Source organism: Protomyctophum bolini (genome assembly GCF_963924005.1).
Source record: "Protomyctophum bolini genome assembly, chromosome: 14".
Lineage (NCBI taxonomy): Eukaryota > Metazoa > Chordata > Actinopteri > Myctophiformes > Myctophidae > Protomyctophum > Protomyctophum bolini.
The window spans coordinates 13,479,080-13,494,082 of record NC_137875.1 but is presented as its reverse complement, the minus strand read 5'-3'; the positions used below and the strand labels follow the sequence as shown (position 1 = coordinate 13,494,082).

The 15,003-nt window shown below is 43.1% G+C and overlaps 1 protein-coding gene across 1 annotated transcript in view; it reads left to right on the top strand.

Moving 5' to 3' along the window:
• Positions 1-372: 372 nt before the first annotated feature.
• The window catches only part of lrmda (leucine rich melanocyte differentiation associated), a 287,041-nt gene continuing 272,410 nt past the window's right edge, over positions 373-15,003 (top strand). Inside the window, exons 1-2 of the mRNA XM_080781604.1 lie at positions 373-605; positions 2,133-2,233. Of these exons, the coding sequence (XP_080637730.1) occupies positions 564-605; positions 2,133-2,233 (143 nt within the window). The 5' untranslated portion in view covers positions 373-563. The remainder of the gene's footprint in view (positions 606-2,132; positions 2,234-15,003) is intronic.

The window sequence follows — 15,003 nt, the reverse complement described above, 5'->3', positions numbered from 1 at the left end:
CAGGGGAGCAGCTTCTGTGCCATGTGATAGAGGGGTCAATGTTGACCTCTATCACATTGACCATTTTTGGGCGTAGTGATATGGACAAAAAAACAAACAGTTCCGTGTGATAGAGGGGTCAAAAATTACATTACATTAAATTAAATTAAAGTTACATTGTTTCCATGGTGTGTTCATTTTGAATGATGTTACACGTGTGTGTGTGTGTGTGTGTGTGTGTGTGTGTTTGTGTGTTTTCATTTGCAGTGCAGATGGAACTGACTGACTGCAGGGCAGGCAGGCTGGCAGGCTGGCTGCGTGGTACCGTGTGATTACATCCGGCCGGGTCAGCTGGTTTCAGAGAGCAGCAAACATGCGGAAGAGGAGGTAAATTGGAAACGTCATGTTGTGCCTCTAAGAAAAAAAAGTACTTTCAACAACAAATAACTGCTGAATGTTTACGGCTGCTTTCGTCGGCGGGGGACTCGCGTTGCTGTCAGTATAGTTTGTTTGTGTACAAAGTGTGTTCCCTCGCGGAGTGGTCTAACCGTCTGTCACATCATCATCACCATCATCATAAAGTTATGGCACGCAGCGAATCAGTGGTCGCATTGAATGGCACGCACGTAAGTTATGTTCTACTCTCGCCACTTTCTGTCCTGTTGGTTGTTGGTTTGTTTGTTTTTGGAGTCTATCATGTTGTTTTTATTCCCTTAAAGAAATGAGAATAGGCTACATGTAGTTTTCTTTGCGCAGAGCAGAGGAATGCACCAGCACTGTTTCCCTCGTTTTGACTGAGTCATGTCATGTGACTTAATTTCACTAGTAGGCTATAGCTCTGTCAGTGCCTGTGTGTGCAGTGGTAAAAGTAAAAGTATCAATACTTAGATATTGAACACTGGTTAATCAAAATGTACTTGAGTAAAAGTACAAAAGTATTGGTATCAAAATGGGCTTAAAGTACCATAGAAAAGTATAGTAGGCCAAGTAGAAAGTATACTGATACTCATTATGCAGAATGTCCCATATATTTCACAAGTTTTCACATGTATAAGAACTCTTTTGAAAATAGCAGATCTACAAGCTCACAATGTGTCTCGATGTGAGACATTGTGTGCTTGTAGATCTGCTATTTTCAAATGGCCGAAATGTATAGGGCTGTTTTGTATTTATTATCAAAATCTACAAAGTAGCTAGTAAGTATGTCTTCAAATAATTGTAGTGGAGTAAAAGCCTCTGAGATGTAGTGGAGTAGAAGTAATTGAAGTACTGAAAATTGCAAATATGCCAGTCAACTGGGCTACAGTAAAATTGTACAGTACTTGAGTAAATTTACTTATTTACTTCACACTATATGTGTGTTGTATGCATGTAGTTGCAATGAACTGCATGCTGTATTTGTGATGGTCTCTGAAATAATAACTGCATTCTGTTCTTCTCACTGTGAAACACAGACACAGCAGGGGTTCTCAAAGTGAGGCTTCCTTGAATGGGTCCCCAAGCTAAATGCCAACATACCATTACAATCAGGTTAACCAGTCACATGTCTTTAACCCTAATTACATGGGCCTTTTCAGAACAGCTGATCTACTTGTAAGCTCACAACACATAGATTAAAAAAATCCGCTATTTTTGACAGTTAAAAATAAAACCGTATTTTTGAGACAAATCACAAATCTTAGATATATATATATATATATATATATATATATATATATATATATATATATATATATATATATATACACAAAATACTTTTGTAATGGGGATCCACATCCATATATAAATATAAATTTGGGGGTCCTTGACATTAAAAAGTTTGAGAAGATGTATAAATACTTACACTTGGCTGTGTAATGTTGTTGTAATCCCCATGGCATGCACAATGAACTGACTGGCAGACATAAGGTAGAACATAACCTCGCATCACCAGGCTTTTCCACCTCGGGAGAAAAGCCAAGACTGTGTTTCTAAATCGCTGTTTGATCCGGTCGGGAGCGAATGATCCAAGCGAGAACGCCTGAGTCACTTGTTCGCTCCCCGTCTGAAACGGCTTTTAGCCAGAAGCTAATTTTCATCTGTAGTCCCTGCAGTCTTAATGGGTTATAATAAGCCAATACTGTGTGTGTGTATGTTTGTGTTGTTTCTTTAAGGTTTCCTTCATTGGACATGACTGTCAAGACATCCCTGACTTCCTCGGTGACCGATACGGGCAGTTGGCGAGAAGACTGGATCTCAGCTTCAATGAGCTCAGGTACTGCGGTGGGAGACACACTATGAAATCCTGGGTGTTCATTTAACTCCGAGAGTGTACAAAAGGACCCTTTTGGGTCCGTCTGTAACACTCAGTTATATTAACACTCAGCAGTTTTACTGTATAGGAAATGATGATGAGTGATGGACACTTGGAGTTGAACCGATGACAACAGTGAGTTACCTGGAGAAAGGGTTGTTGTTGCTGTTGTGCTAAATCTTTGACAAAATGTGTAACCTTGTAGGCCTTATTGGCTCTGCACCCACTGTCGATGTGTGTGTAAATAGGTATGCTCTAACCTTGTAGGCAGAACATGTTTTATTCCTGTAATGACAAACAACACTCAATCTGTGCAGAAACTGACGGTTAAATTCACAAATGCATAGCAGAGACACTGACTGGTTCTCTAGCTCTCTCTTGTTTAGTGCCAGTTTGTGATATGGAAATGTGCACATTTACATTTACATTGAATTCATTTTGAGGACCACCAAACTAATATGTTTGTATGTATCGGAAAATATTCACAAATTGTCCAATTTATTCTGAAAATAACCACACGTCACGTGTCGTGAGCTTGTAGAACGGATATTTTCAAATAGCGGGGGGGGGGGCACCTGTAACCCAGGACCCCTTGGGGGCACATTGTTCACGAGGCGGTCAAAGCATCGTCAGAACAGGAGGTTGGGGGTGGCCGGCGCTACACCAGGGCAGGATAAAAAGCCTGATCAATCAACAACGTGACATGCTAATGCAGGGGCAAATAGAAGAAGAGATTCCTCTTTAACAGGATGTGAGGGATGATCAAATGGCAGGTTGATTCAGTGGGGATGTATAATTTCAAAAGCAGAATTCACTCAGCGGACCTGACAATTAAAATATGAGGTTTTTTCTTTCTCAAACCGTTCCTTGATCTGTCAGGCCACAGAGCCTATTGGACGGGGGAAGCAGTTTTGTCAAGGGAAGATTGTTGCCTCGAAGCTGTTATCTTTGCCTGCCCTGAAATGTGGGTTCTTCTTCCATTTAATTGATTTGCTTGGCGCTGGGGTCTGTCACACTAATAATTGCTAAATCCTACCACTGGTCCAATGTGATGTGCATAATGTGCTTATCGGGGACATTAATATTCCTAATGAACCGCCGCGATTGGAAAGCAAGCACTGGTTTGTAGGGGTTTGATTAACCTTTTCATCTGTCGAGGGCATATACTTTACTCCAGGTTTCAAACATGATTGCCTCCTCGAGTGCCAAACAAAGGTAATTGGTCAAAATGTGCAAACTACACTCAGTGTTAGACTTGATGGTCACAGGGTGTTCCATATAGTGTTTTGAAGTGTTATTAAAAGGGTTACAATGAGGAAGCCTCTAGATAATGATTAAGCAATGTGTGATATTTCATGTAATTTCAGTCATTTGTGGCAGGTGTCTCAGTAATTCTTCTAAAGATGGCCATGGAGACGTTAGAAGTGTCACTGTTGAGAACCACCCTAAACATGTCCTCAGTGTACTCAATTATATAGTCAACGTACGTCTTTTTGTCACTCCACGGTTACTGTAGCTACTGTAGCTCCTGGGTATAAACAGTAGAGCAGCCAATGCAGTATCTACGATTCTACGTATATATATATATATATATATATATATATATATATATATATATATATATACCGCAATGTTCTACCTGGAGGCCTGGCCCCTTTTGTTTAGCTTCCAGTGCCTTTCTGTTTGGAAGAGAAAGTGAGCTCTTCCCAGCGTGCACCTCACGTTTTAGCGATCTTGTCGGCTAAGCGCCATGGCGTGCCTAGAGTAGGAAATAGTTAAACATTTGGAGAGGAGTATCATCATCAATTTAGTTGTATTTAAAGTTGAGGAAGAGGCCCGTGCAAGTTTTGTTTATGAAGCCTAACGGGAAATGTAATATTTATTTACATGTTTCAATGTTCAGTGCCACAAACGCAATTTAAATTGTTAATCGCAAATATTTGTATCAATCGCACGGATAGGGTTTCTGGATGGTTTCCTTCATGTTTTCCTTCCTGTTAGTCAGCTATTTAGGGTTAGGCTATTTGTACTGATAACACAGCGATGGTATTACCTATCAATAAGTGCTCTGTACACTTTGGAAGCGATCGGGGCATTCGTATCTTTGATAACCGAAGCGCTTCGCCTCTTAACTGTTCTTTAAACAGACTGTAATCCATGTTATCATAACGCTAAGTTTGCTCGGAACAGAGTAATCTGTCAGACTCTTGTGTAGTTACCAGGGTGGACATGCAGTATAGAGAAGACTCTCCCATCAGCTTTGTGAAAGCTGATTTTCCAAGCAGAGTATGTGTTGGTTTAAGGGAGATCAAGCCCCGGAATTATGTTTTCTCTTTCCCTAGAATCTGTCAGGTTAGGAACTTGGATGTTCAAAATCAAATATTTATAACTGAAATATTATTAATCCATTATTAATCTTTCAATTCGGGTTAAGGGGGCATCTTAGATGTCAGATATCATTACTGAACATCAAAGGATGTTCTTGGGAGAGAGGCAGAACCACCCATTTGGGGTTCACACTGCTGCTTTATTGATTGATGATTTGCCTGGTGGGGAATATGTAGGTATTGCATGGTGAGTCAACGCTCTCACATAATGTACAAAGTGCATTTAAATGTTTCATACTGAGTTCATACGAGTAAACCTCAAAGCAATGTCACCATTTTATTTAAACATACTTAATCCATTTTGGGTGGGACCCTTTTTGGTGTTTTAAGCATTATGTTATGCTTTAGCTATTGAAAAATAGCATATCCGAGTGCCGCGCTATGATCTTGTAGGTCTGCTATTTTTGATATTTCAGATCTTTGAATATATATTCTTTCAGAGCGAACGTTTTTAACTAAAATCTTTGCTTCTGAGGGGTTCCTGGAACAACATATTTTCAGATGGGGGTTGGCGGCCTATTACATATATTTTTGGGTCCTTGACATGAAATATTGAGAACCACTGACATAGAAACATAGGTATTTCAGGAAACTGTCAGGATTTAGAAGACATTTTAGGTCAGGCCTAAATGGGTTAATGTGTGTGTATAGCAGGGGTCTTGCATATTTTTCAGGCTAAGGAGAAACAGATGAAGTAGGGATCTCCACTAAATGGTATCGCATATTAAACTTTTCCACTGATTTCATAGATCGCTTCATTTAGACTTGTTTGACAGTACTACCATCAGTGTTATGTAAATTCTGGTTTAATTTAATAATTCAAATCTGAAATCTGCTAGAGCTGTCAAATACAGTGGAGTAAAAAGTACATTTGCCTTTGAGATGTATCAGGGTATGCGCATGCATAAAGTGAATGGCAGATCGAGTGGCAAAGGTAGTGGCAAAGTTAATTTAATGTTGTTTAAAGTCGTTTAATGCAATCAAATAGGAGTTATCTGTTTGGATGTATGGGCTGTCAAGACCAGAAAGTACTTTTTTGTCACTCAGTAAGCGTTCCTGCGTAACTTCAGGCCATGATGATGATGTCACACGCATACCCTCTATTGGAGTAAAATTCTGTTTAAGTACAGTACTTAAGTAAATCTACCTAGTTACTTTACACCGCCGTTATTGGCGTGACCCCGTTTCAGTGTCACCTCTATCAAACCAAGTCTAAACTGACACCAACCAAAGTCACACTTCAGATAAACGTAGTGGACTGCCTTCGGCACGAAGCACTTCTGCACTCCGTTTCAGTCAAATCGAGTGGGAGACATTGCTGGAGATGTAGTGGCTAATATGCTTATTTCTGTCAGCTCAATTGACAGCACTCATACGGCAAGCTGACAATGAGTCACAGTGAGAAGAGGCACTGCAGCACCTTTAACCGAGCTCTGGGTTCTCTGTGTGTGTGTGTGTGTGTGTGTGTGTGTCAGCGTGTGTGGGCGTGCGCCGCCGTGCACACGCTCCCATTGTTTGTGTGTGTGTCTGTGTTTGTGTGAGCGTAAGTGCGAGTGGCTTGGGCAGGTAATGGAAGGATGAAGTTGTGGTAGCAGCCTGTCACACCTACACGTCCCCCTCTGTCTGTGCCGCGCTGTCTGGGTTGTCTTATCGATGTGTTGAGGAGTTTTGACTCGCAGCGAGGCTCTTTGCCGCCGGACGGGCTTGCATATTATTGCGTTGTCCACCACGTCTCGGGTCAGGTGTGCACGTTTACGCTGCGCTGACACGAGTCCACCTCTCCGACTGTGTCCACTTTCACCTCGCCGCCTGGGAAAGGCGCCTCGGCGCGTCCGTTACCCGCTGTACTAGTATCGCATGGGACAGGAGGAGGTTTGAGGGCCTTCCGTGTCTGTGCCCGGGTAATAAGACGAATGCCATCGTGCTGTGCAGAGGAGCGCTATACCTCTCTGCCAAGATGTGAAATGGCATTGAGATAAACAAATCATGGCAACACAAGGACAGGGTTCACGAAATGATAGTATATGCAGCTGACAGTTAGGTCTACTCTGGTTCACCAGGATCTGTCACCACCTTCACAACACATATCCCAGCCAGCAGGAACCCCAAGCCTGCTTATTCCATCCACATTCTGTGAGTGAACATGCAGTACAGTATACTGGCACTTGAATAACATAATTATGAGGATGTACAGTAACTATAAAATCCCCTGAACTCTCTTTAGTCATGCTGCCTGTGATTAAAACCGTTGACCATAATAATCAAAACCTTGGGCTAAATATGAAGATTGCTATCTGCCTGCCATGTGTTCTTGCCTCAAACACTTCCAAACATTTTTTTAGTAAAAGTAGCACTACCGCAATATAGAAGTACTCTGCTACAAGTAAAAGGCTTGTATTCAAAATCTTACAAAAGTTTTGGCATAAAAAATATACTTATAGTACCAAAGTAAAAGTACTCTATAGTTAGATTATTAGAAAGAACTTCAAGTTTTCAAATAATAAATACAGCTGGGTGGATCTGCCCACTGGGGCTTCAGGACGGAGTATACTGTACTTCCGTTGGAAGACATAAAGAACAACATATTCATCTTATTTCTATTATTATTATTTTTCTTTTTTTAATTTGATACTAGAGCGATAGGAAGGAGGACATGCAACACAGGCCTCCAGCCAGGAATCAAACCGGGCATGTTGTTGTGACCCTATGGCCGACACACTATCCGGTCATCACCCGGCGTGCCCCTCAATTTAACTTTTAATAGTGGCAAGAGATGATGGCATCAACAAAATAGCCCGATCCTAATTTTACACCTCCACACCAGCACAGTATCACATTTTACAATGTGATGTCACAATTTACTTTACAGATGAGGGTGGGGGGTTACAAAGCCTAGATTAGTATCGTAGTAGCATACTGTAGTCACCCTATTAAAATAGGTGCTCGTATCTTTTTAGGAAGCTTTTTTTTTATATGATAACGTCAGCGATCCCTTGCACTGACAGCAGACAGCTGACCTGTGCCATCACTGACTGAAGAAATGATTCACTGATCCAACTGCATGCTCCTTGCTGACCAAATTGGTTGTGACACTTCCAGTTTGGATATTGGCTGTTGCCCACACATACTGCATCTGCTTAGCGCTGCGGTGACCTGACATCCAGCGAAACATTGATACTGCACTCTGATACTGTTGCAGGAATTGTATGCAGCAGATGGACTCCCAGGATTAGACTTTTCATTTGAAATTCAGCCCGCCATTTATATGTTCCTGATGCCGTACAAAAAGAGGAGTCCATGTTGCCCTTTGATGATCCCCAGCCACCTGTGTTGTGTGTGTGCGTGTGCGCACACACGTAGACTTTGCCCGGTGATGGCAGGCCGTTTTGCATTTTAACGACAAAATCAAGTATGCTAACTCGCAGTTTTTACTCTCTCTCTTTTTCTGAAAAGCGAAAGTGCACTAAATGTCGCCCGGCTGTCAAAATGAGATGTAAGTACTCTGATGAAACGAGAACAAAGACGACAAAGTAGGGAGGCCCGGTACACTGGGAAATGAAATAAAACCTTGTATGGCCTGTCAGCAGTGTCGTTTTATATTCATATCTAAGGCACATTATGGTATTACGCCGCTGCTCATGCCTCACTCATCTGTCTCTCTTAATTCGTCACAGGCGACGCTCTTGTCTTTCAAGCCCCCCGTGTGTCAACATTGGGGAAGGAGAAGGGGGGGCCTGGGGGCTGCTAATTGACAAATGAGTGTTGCATGCATGAAGTGTTCTTTTTTGCCAGGCTGGGCATTTCGTCGCTGTCCGGCAGAAACCATGTCCGTATTTAACTTTAACATTTTGTGTTTTTGTATACTACAGTCACACTACAGTAGTGAAACATAGCCGATCTACAAGCTCACATACCGCGCCGCATCGCAATGCGTCGTGACCTTGACGATCGGCTATGTCCGCTACTTTTGAGAAATGTGAAAGCGGTTGTCTGTTAAATATTTAAATTTAACTAACTTAATATCTATGTAGCTATACAAGCTTGTGGACTATATTTACTACATTTTTTAATCTATTTCCATGAAAAGGAACGGTTTTCATTGGACATACAAGGTTTCCATCTGACGGCAACGATTTGATGGTGGTGATGCTGGAGCGGGGGTGGGGGCGGGGGGTGGAGGGGTGTTCTTGCGCTTGGCAGAAAAACCCAGTATGAGGCATTTAGACCGGTCCCGGAATCAGAAGTGACAACAGGGAGAGAGGCTGTCATTGTCTTGCTGGAGTGTTCAATCTGCATAGATGCCAGTATGCAGATAAAGTGTCAGTTAGTGAGGGGAGAAGAGGATATGAAACATTGCTGGTATGAAGTCCTCGAATCACTTAACTGGGGAGTGTAGTGTGTGTGTGTGTGTGTGTGTGTGTGTGTGTGTGTGTGTGTGCGTGCGCATGCGCATGTATGGCATACTTGCTTCTGCTAAGGAAAATGTATTCCATATATCCGATCTATCAGGCCTGTTTAGAGCAATACTGTGTGGATAACCTGATCTCTGTCTCATAAATTAAGGAGGATGCGAGCTCCAGTGGCCCTAACAGATTTAAACCAGACAGAGGGGAGAGACACCGCCCGGGCAGGAAATCACATATTCATATCAAAGAGCCGCATGCTATTTTCATATCATTTTCCATGATATTGAACATAGCCCTTTTAATTTTCATCGGGATCGGTTCCATTCCTTAAGTGATGGACTACTCTCGGGACCGAGCAGTGGAGACGAGAGAGCGTAGGTAAATGGGAAGTGGATGTTGTTTGTAATGGACGGGGTAGTCTTCATTTTTACATCTCCTCAATTTGACTTCTCTTCACAGAATTTCCACTTTAAAGTAATTGCTGAAAACACTCTCTTGTCTGTAGAGGACATTGGTGGTGGGGGGGGGGGGGGAGAATAAACTGAAACCTAAGAAGAACGTTGTCGGCGCTTCGGTTAAGCATCGTAAACTAGAAATGAAAAAACACTGATGCGATGTTCCGTGGGTCGTTTACACACGGCCACAGACCACAGATAGAAAAGTGTCAGAAATTGGGGGAAAAGGCTAACTACAAGCTCACAATGTGACAGTTTGTGAGCTTGAAGACACCATCATAACACAAAGGCTTAACCACATGACCGAAGACCTATTTTCACCATTCGTGAGAATAGCAGGGATTTGGTGTAGAAGTAAAAAAATAATTTGTAGGACCTAGTATAGAGCCCTGGGGGACCTTGGGCATCATAGTATATAGAGGTTAAGTGGTTAAATGTACACTGAAAAGATAAAATCTTATATTTATGTACAGCTTCTTATTTTTGCAAATGTATTTGTCAAATGAGCCGTGCCAAAGGTCAAATGGTAAACATCTGATGCAAATATGTTACAATAAAATAAAAATAAAAGCGAAACAAAATGAAAACAGCACACTGCTGGAGAATGACCTCTCTGCGTCGGAGATGTGCAAAGAATAAGACCACCATCTTTATAGCTGCACATAACACGAGCCAACTAAAAAAGCCTACCTAAATTAGTTTTTGAATCTTCTCGAGGGCAAGTCATGCACTCTCTGTTTTGGTAAGATGGCAATCTTGTATCTGATAAAAAACATTTTTCTCCCACACATTGCAGCCAGACCACATGTAGAAATGTGGTCCTCATTATGCCCTGCGCCCATTTCAGTGCTCTGTGTGTGTGTGTGTGTGTGTGTGTGTGTGTGCTCTGTGTGTGTGTGTCTGTGTGTCTGTGTGTCTGTGTGTCTGTGTCTGTGTGTGTGTGTGTGTACCAATATTTGCAACCAAAGAAGAACTATTAAAGACATTGAGGTTTGTTGACCACAATGAATCCATTACCTTACCTCACTTGGCCTATAATTAAATATAAAATGCAAAGATGGGGGGTGGGGGGGGTCTGCGTGGCGTTAAGGTAAAACACATACCGCAGCGACCTGGGTTAGTTTCCTGCTAACGATGCCTCAGAGTGCTCCAACAACAAATGCAATTGGCAGTTTTTATGGCTGGGAGGCGGGCACGGTTTGGTCCGGTACTATAGTGACTAGAGCCCAACTGCATTTTTATGTTCAATCTTGATTTTTACTTGTATTGGCATCAAAATGTACTTGAGGTACTAAAAGTAAAAGCTCCCAGCGATTTCTAGCAGCGGAACACTTTTACAGACGGACCGGATGTTATCCCGGATGTGGCTGAAGCAGCTAGAGTAGAAGTATAATATTTGCCTCTGAGATGTAGTGGAGTATTGGTAAGTAAACGTAAAGTAAATGTACTTGTTACTTTCCACCACTGGCGACTGGTGTGTCAGCGGAGGCATCATGTGGTTGTCTACGTTGGAGGTTTACTAAAGAGACAAATGAAAAACAAGATGACAAACTTGTCCAAACAAGACGAGGCTTCATGTGAATCTCAGGCTTCGTGTGGTCAGCCTGCGACGTCATCAACGCCATCTATGACGCATGACTCCATATTTGGGGCAAGGTTTCAAACTTTCAGCCCAGTCCGACCTGCCATTATGAAATCCATGAAATTATTAGAATTGAATTGAAGCATTTTGTGAGATTTGCCTCGGTCCACACATGGTCGGTCATACATACACACAAGCTCACAGGCAGTCTCTCCTCTGAACCTAGATGGCGCTGCCTCCTACAGAGGCATGGCATTTAAACGGAAAAAACCGGGGCACATTCTTTTATCTGGTTTGTTTTGAGTGACACCTGTGGGTGTGGGCCGTCTCATTATCACTCATAACTCCAGCTGGACTGCTACAGTATGAAACACCCGGCGTACACATCAGTAGTCGGCACCTCTTTTGCATAGCAGTTAATCGAAACCACAAATGTACTGGATGAAATCTTTCGGCGTCTACATGGCATTTTACTTCTGACTGTGTTGTCGTGCATATGAGTGAGTAGACCCCGAGTCGTGCAGTCAGTCAGCTTTCCTTTCACCTCCATCGTATAAATCTCTTTCTCTCCGTTACAACACAACAAAAGCCCACTGATGGCAGACGAATCATGTGTAAATCACTGTCAGCAGCCTCTCCATCAGCCGTCAGCCTTCTAGACCACGTTCCACAGACCCCCCCCCCCCCCCCTCTCCACCACCACCACAACCACCACCAATCTAGGGCCATCTCGCGGTTTGGGATTGTGAATGGAATGGAACATCTTTATGTTCCTTTTGTTCACATTATATATATACTGGGCACCGATGCCATTCCTTTTATGACTGCGTCACATTTTTTATTGTATATCCCGAGACGGATGGCGTGCCACTGACACAGAGATTTACAGGCCTTCAGCTCACAGTGGTGGAGCTTTAGAAGGGTCTGCTGACATCTAGCCAACACTTTGGAGGGGGAGAATAAAAGCTGACATTTTATTGGCTCAGAGAGGGAGCGGGAGAGAGGGAGAGAGAGATGGGGTGGGGGGTGTAAGGGAGGAAGAGAGGGAAGTGAAGAAAGAGAAAAGAGATTCTGTTTCTGTACTTTATATTTTTTTCAGCCCTGCCAGCTGTCACAGGGACCCCGCCACGAAGAGAGGATTTATTGGGTATTATTTAGAAACTTGTCAGTGGTAATGACTACAGCTATGATTTCAATTATCACCCACTAAATATAGCTCAATTCACTGCCCTGTGCCGGACATAATGAGCGGGACTGACATCATTTCTCAAGAATTCGATACCACGCTATTTTAATATTTTATGTTGACCACGGATTTAATGTTCCTCCCTGGTGCTTGGCATGTGGCGATGTCCCACTCCCCCGTGTGCAGTTGGATCGTCAGAGCTATCCAGTTCAAAGCTATCCCAGGGATATATATTTTTTCCATTGACAGAAATCCAATTAGTTTTAGTACACAGTCTGGCTGAATAAAAAGGCTCTTAAAGTCTACAATATGTTTCCTTAGCATTTTAGCAGAGCACCAAGTGAGTGATGGATCTTTATGGCTTGACCCAACGGGGCCCGGGAGTGGACCTACTCGGTTTTCTTGTTTTTTGACAAGTGGAAAAACAAACCATCCATATGTCTCACTCGTTATTGATAGGCACAGCGGAGTCTTTTGATACTTCATAAACATCCACTGTACAGTACATGCTCCTGCGGAGAGCTTGACTCTTTGTACATATTTAAGCAGTTATTAAGTACTTTACAGCCAACCCACAAATGCTGAAGATGCCATGTAAATGTGAGCGAGAGGGAGGGGGGGTGGGGGGGGGGGTTTGTCAGATGTATAATTCATCAGTGACATGTTTAGTAAGTAGGCGATTTGGGAAGAGTTAATATGTAGTCAGGTCTTGACACAAGGGTGTGCATTTTTAAGCGAGCATTAAATGGGGAGATGATTAGAACTGGCACTCGACTGACTGACTGATGGCTTGAAGTCGATGGTAAAGGGCGCACTTCGCCGTAGCAAAGGCGGCCGCTTCCCCCGTATTCATCTTCCTCTTGAGCGCTGATTTTAAACAGAGGACACATGCACAAAGTCATTGCAGGATAACGGCCAGCCATTAGCATTTGTTTCAACTCCTGTCGTATCGGCGAAGGAAGAAGAGGGATCGGAGTTGGAGAGCGAGCGAGCCTGCTTATATGTTCAAGACACAACCTGTGTCTCTGTTAGTCCATAACTCAAGCACCGTTTATGTTCACCCCATCACACTTTAGCCACCCTCCAGATTGATGATGTAAGCAACTGGAAGGCATGGAACATATTAGAAAGGAGCACGGAGAAGGGCAAGCCATGCTTCTACTTCCCTTGGACGAGTCCCAAGTGGAGAAGGAAAAAAAGGTTTGGAGCCGGTTTTGGAAGAGGAACAAAGGAGTTCCCCTTTGGTATGGTCTAGGCAGTTTTGGTCGCTTCATGGCTCTCAATCTCCCACAGTTTCTCCTGGAGAGTGCAGGGTTGAAAAGTGAAGACAGATACATTTGCGTATCGACGCCAAGATTTGAGAGAATGATTGCGGTTTTTGCCATGTTTTGAGCTCTTTTTTTTTAAGAGGGCCACGTGATAAATGTTGTCAGTAGATGAATAAATCACGCCGCAGTAAAATGTTGTTGGAACCCTGTCATTAAGAATGAGCCGTCCTTGGAGGCCTCGTAATTATTAAAAGAATTTGCTCGTACATATCCACAAAAAAGAGAGCCTGAAATAATAACCCCTTAACCCCTTTATGTTTTGAGTCATGTTTAAGCGCGGTTTGCCACCCGCGGAGTGATAAACTACATGCGGACTGCCTAATTTGCTTGCTTTGCAGTCTCGGGCCTCCATCTCCAGGCCTTCGTGGGTGATTCCTATTCTTATTCGACATCCCTGTAGAATTCTTAAACCATCTTTGGCCCTGGACAGCTGTGCCACATTCTCAACACAGCTGTAACTCATTTCCCAGTTTCCATTTCAGATAAACTCACTCACTTCTTTCACAGCTTTCACTTGTGAAAAAAAAGAAGTTGAAACGTTGCTGTCCTTCCGAGCCACCACATCCCTAGAACTTGATCTTGTTTTATTAGCAACAATTTGCGAGGGATAACATCCACTCCATCCCTCCTGTTCCGTCTATCCCTTTAACCTCATTTTCTTCGTAGTCGTATACGTGTTGTTTATAGTTTACGCTTGTTACTCGTTCCCTTTGCAAAGAAGGGGAAAAATAAGTTTTAGACATCATCAGCGCAGTCGGGAGTGACCTCAGGAATCAAGGGCAACGTTACAGATGACATCCATCAGCGCGGAAATATGTTTTAATGGTCAGGCAGGCTGCAAGACATCAGTGAGCTGTTGCCTCACTTTTCCACCCAGGCACATATTGAGATAAGAAACAGCAACGGCATGTTTCATGTCCGAGCTGCTGACATGTCTCGGCTGGAAAACTAGTTGAAACAACTCCTCCATTTTTGAGGGACTGCAGTATGTATACGTATGTATGGCACAACACTCATTTTTGCATTTTTCCTCTCATAAAACACTCATTCTGACCATTAGAATAAACTACTCTGCTCTCAACCGACCTCTTGTTCGAAAAGGCTTGCGAGCCAGCAGAAGCTGACAACACACCAAACAGCCTTCTGATCTTCCTAGCTCCACTTGTCTGTCCAGACGTTTGGTGATGTTTAGGAGCCCCCCCCCCCCCCCCATCAGTGGGGGTGATGGTGGTGAGATGAGCTTTTGTACTCGGGGGCACAGCAGAGTTCCTTTCTCTTCTCTCGCTCTCTGTCTGGAGCCGGGGACCCTTGGGTCCTCTGAAACCTCAAAAACTGTCTGTACTCAGACGCTTCAAAACACCAAACAGTAGAGGAAGACACGGAGTAT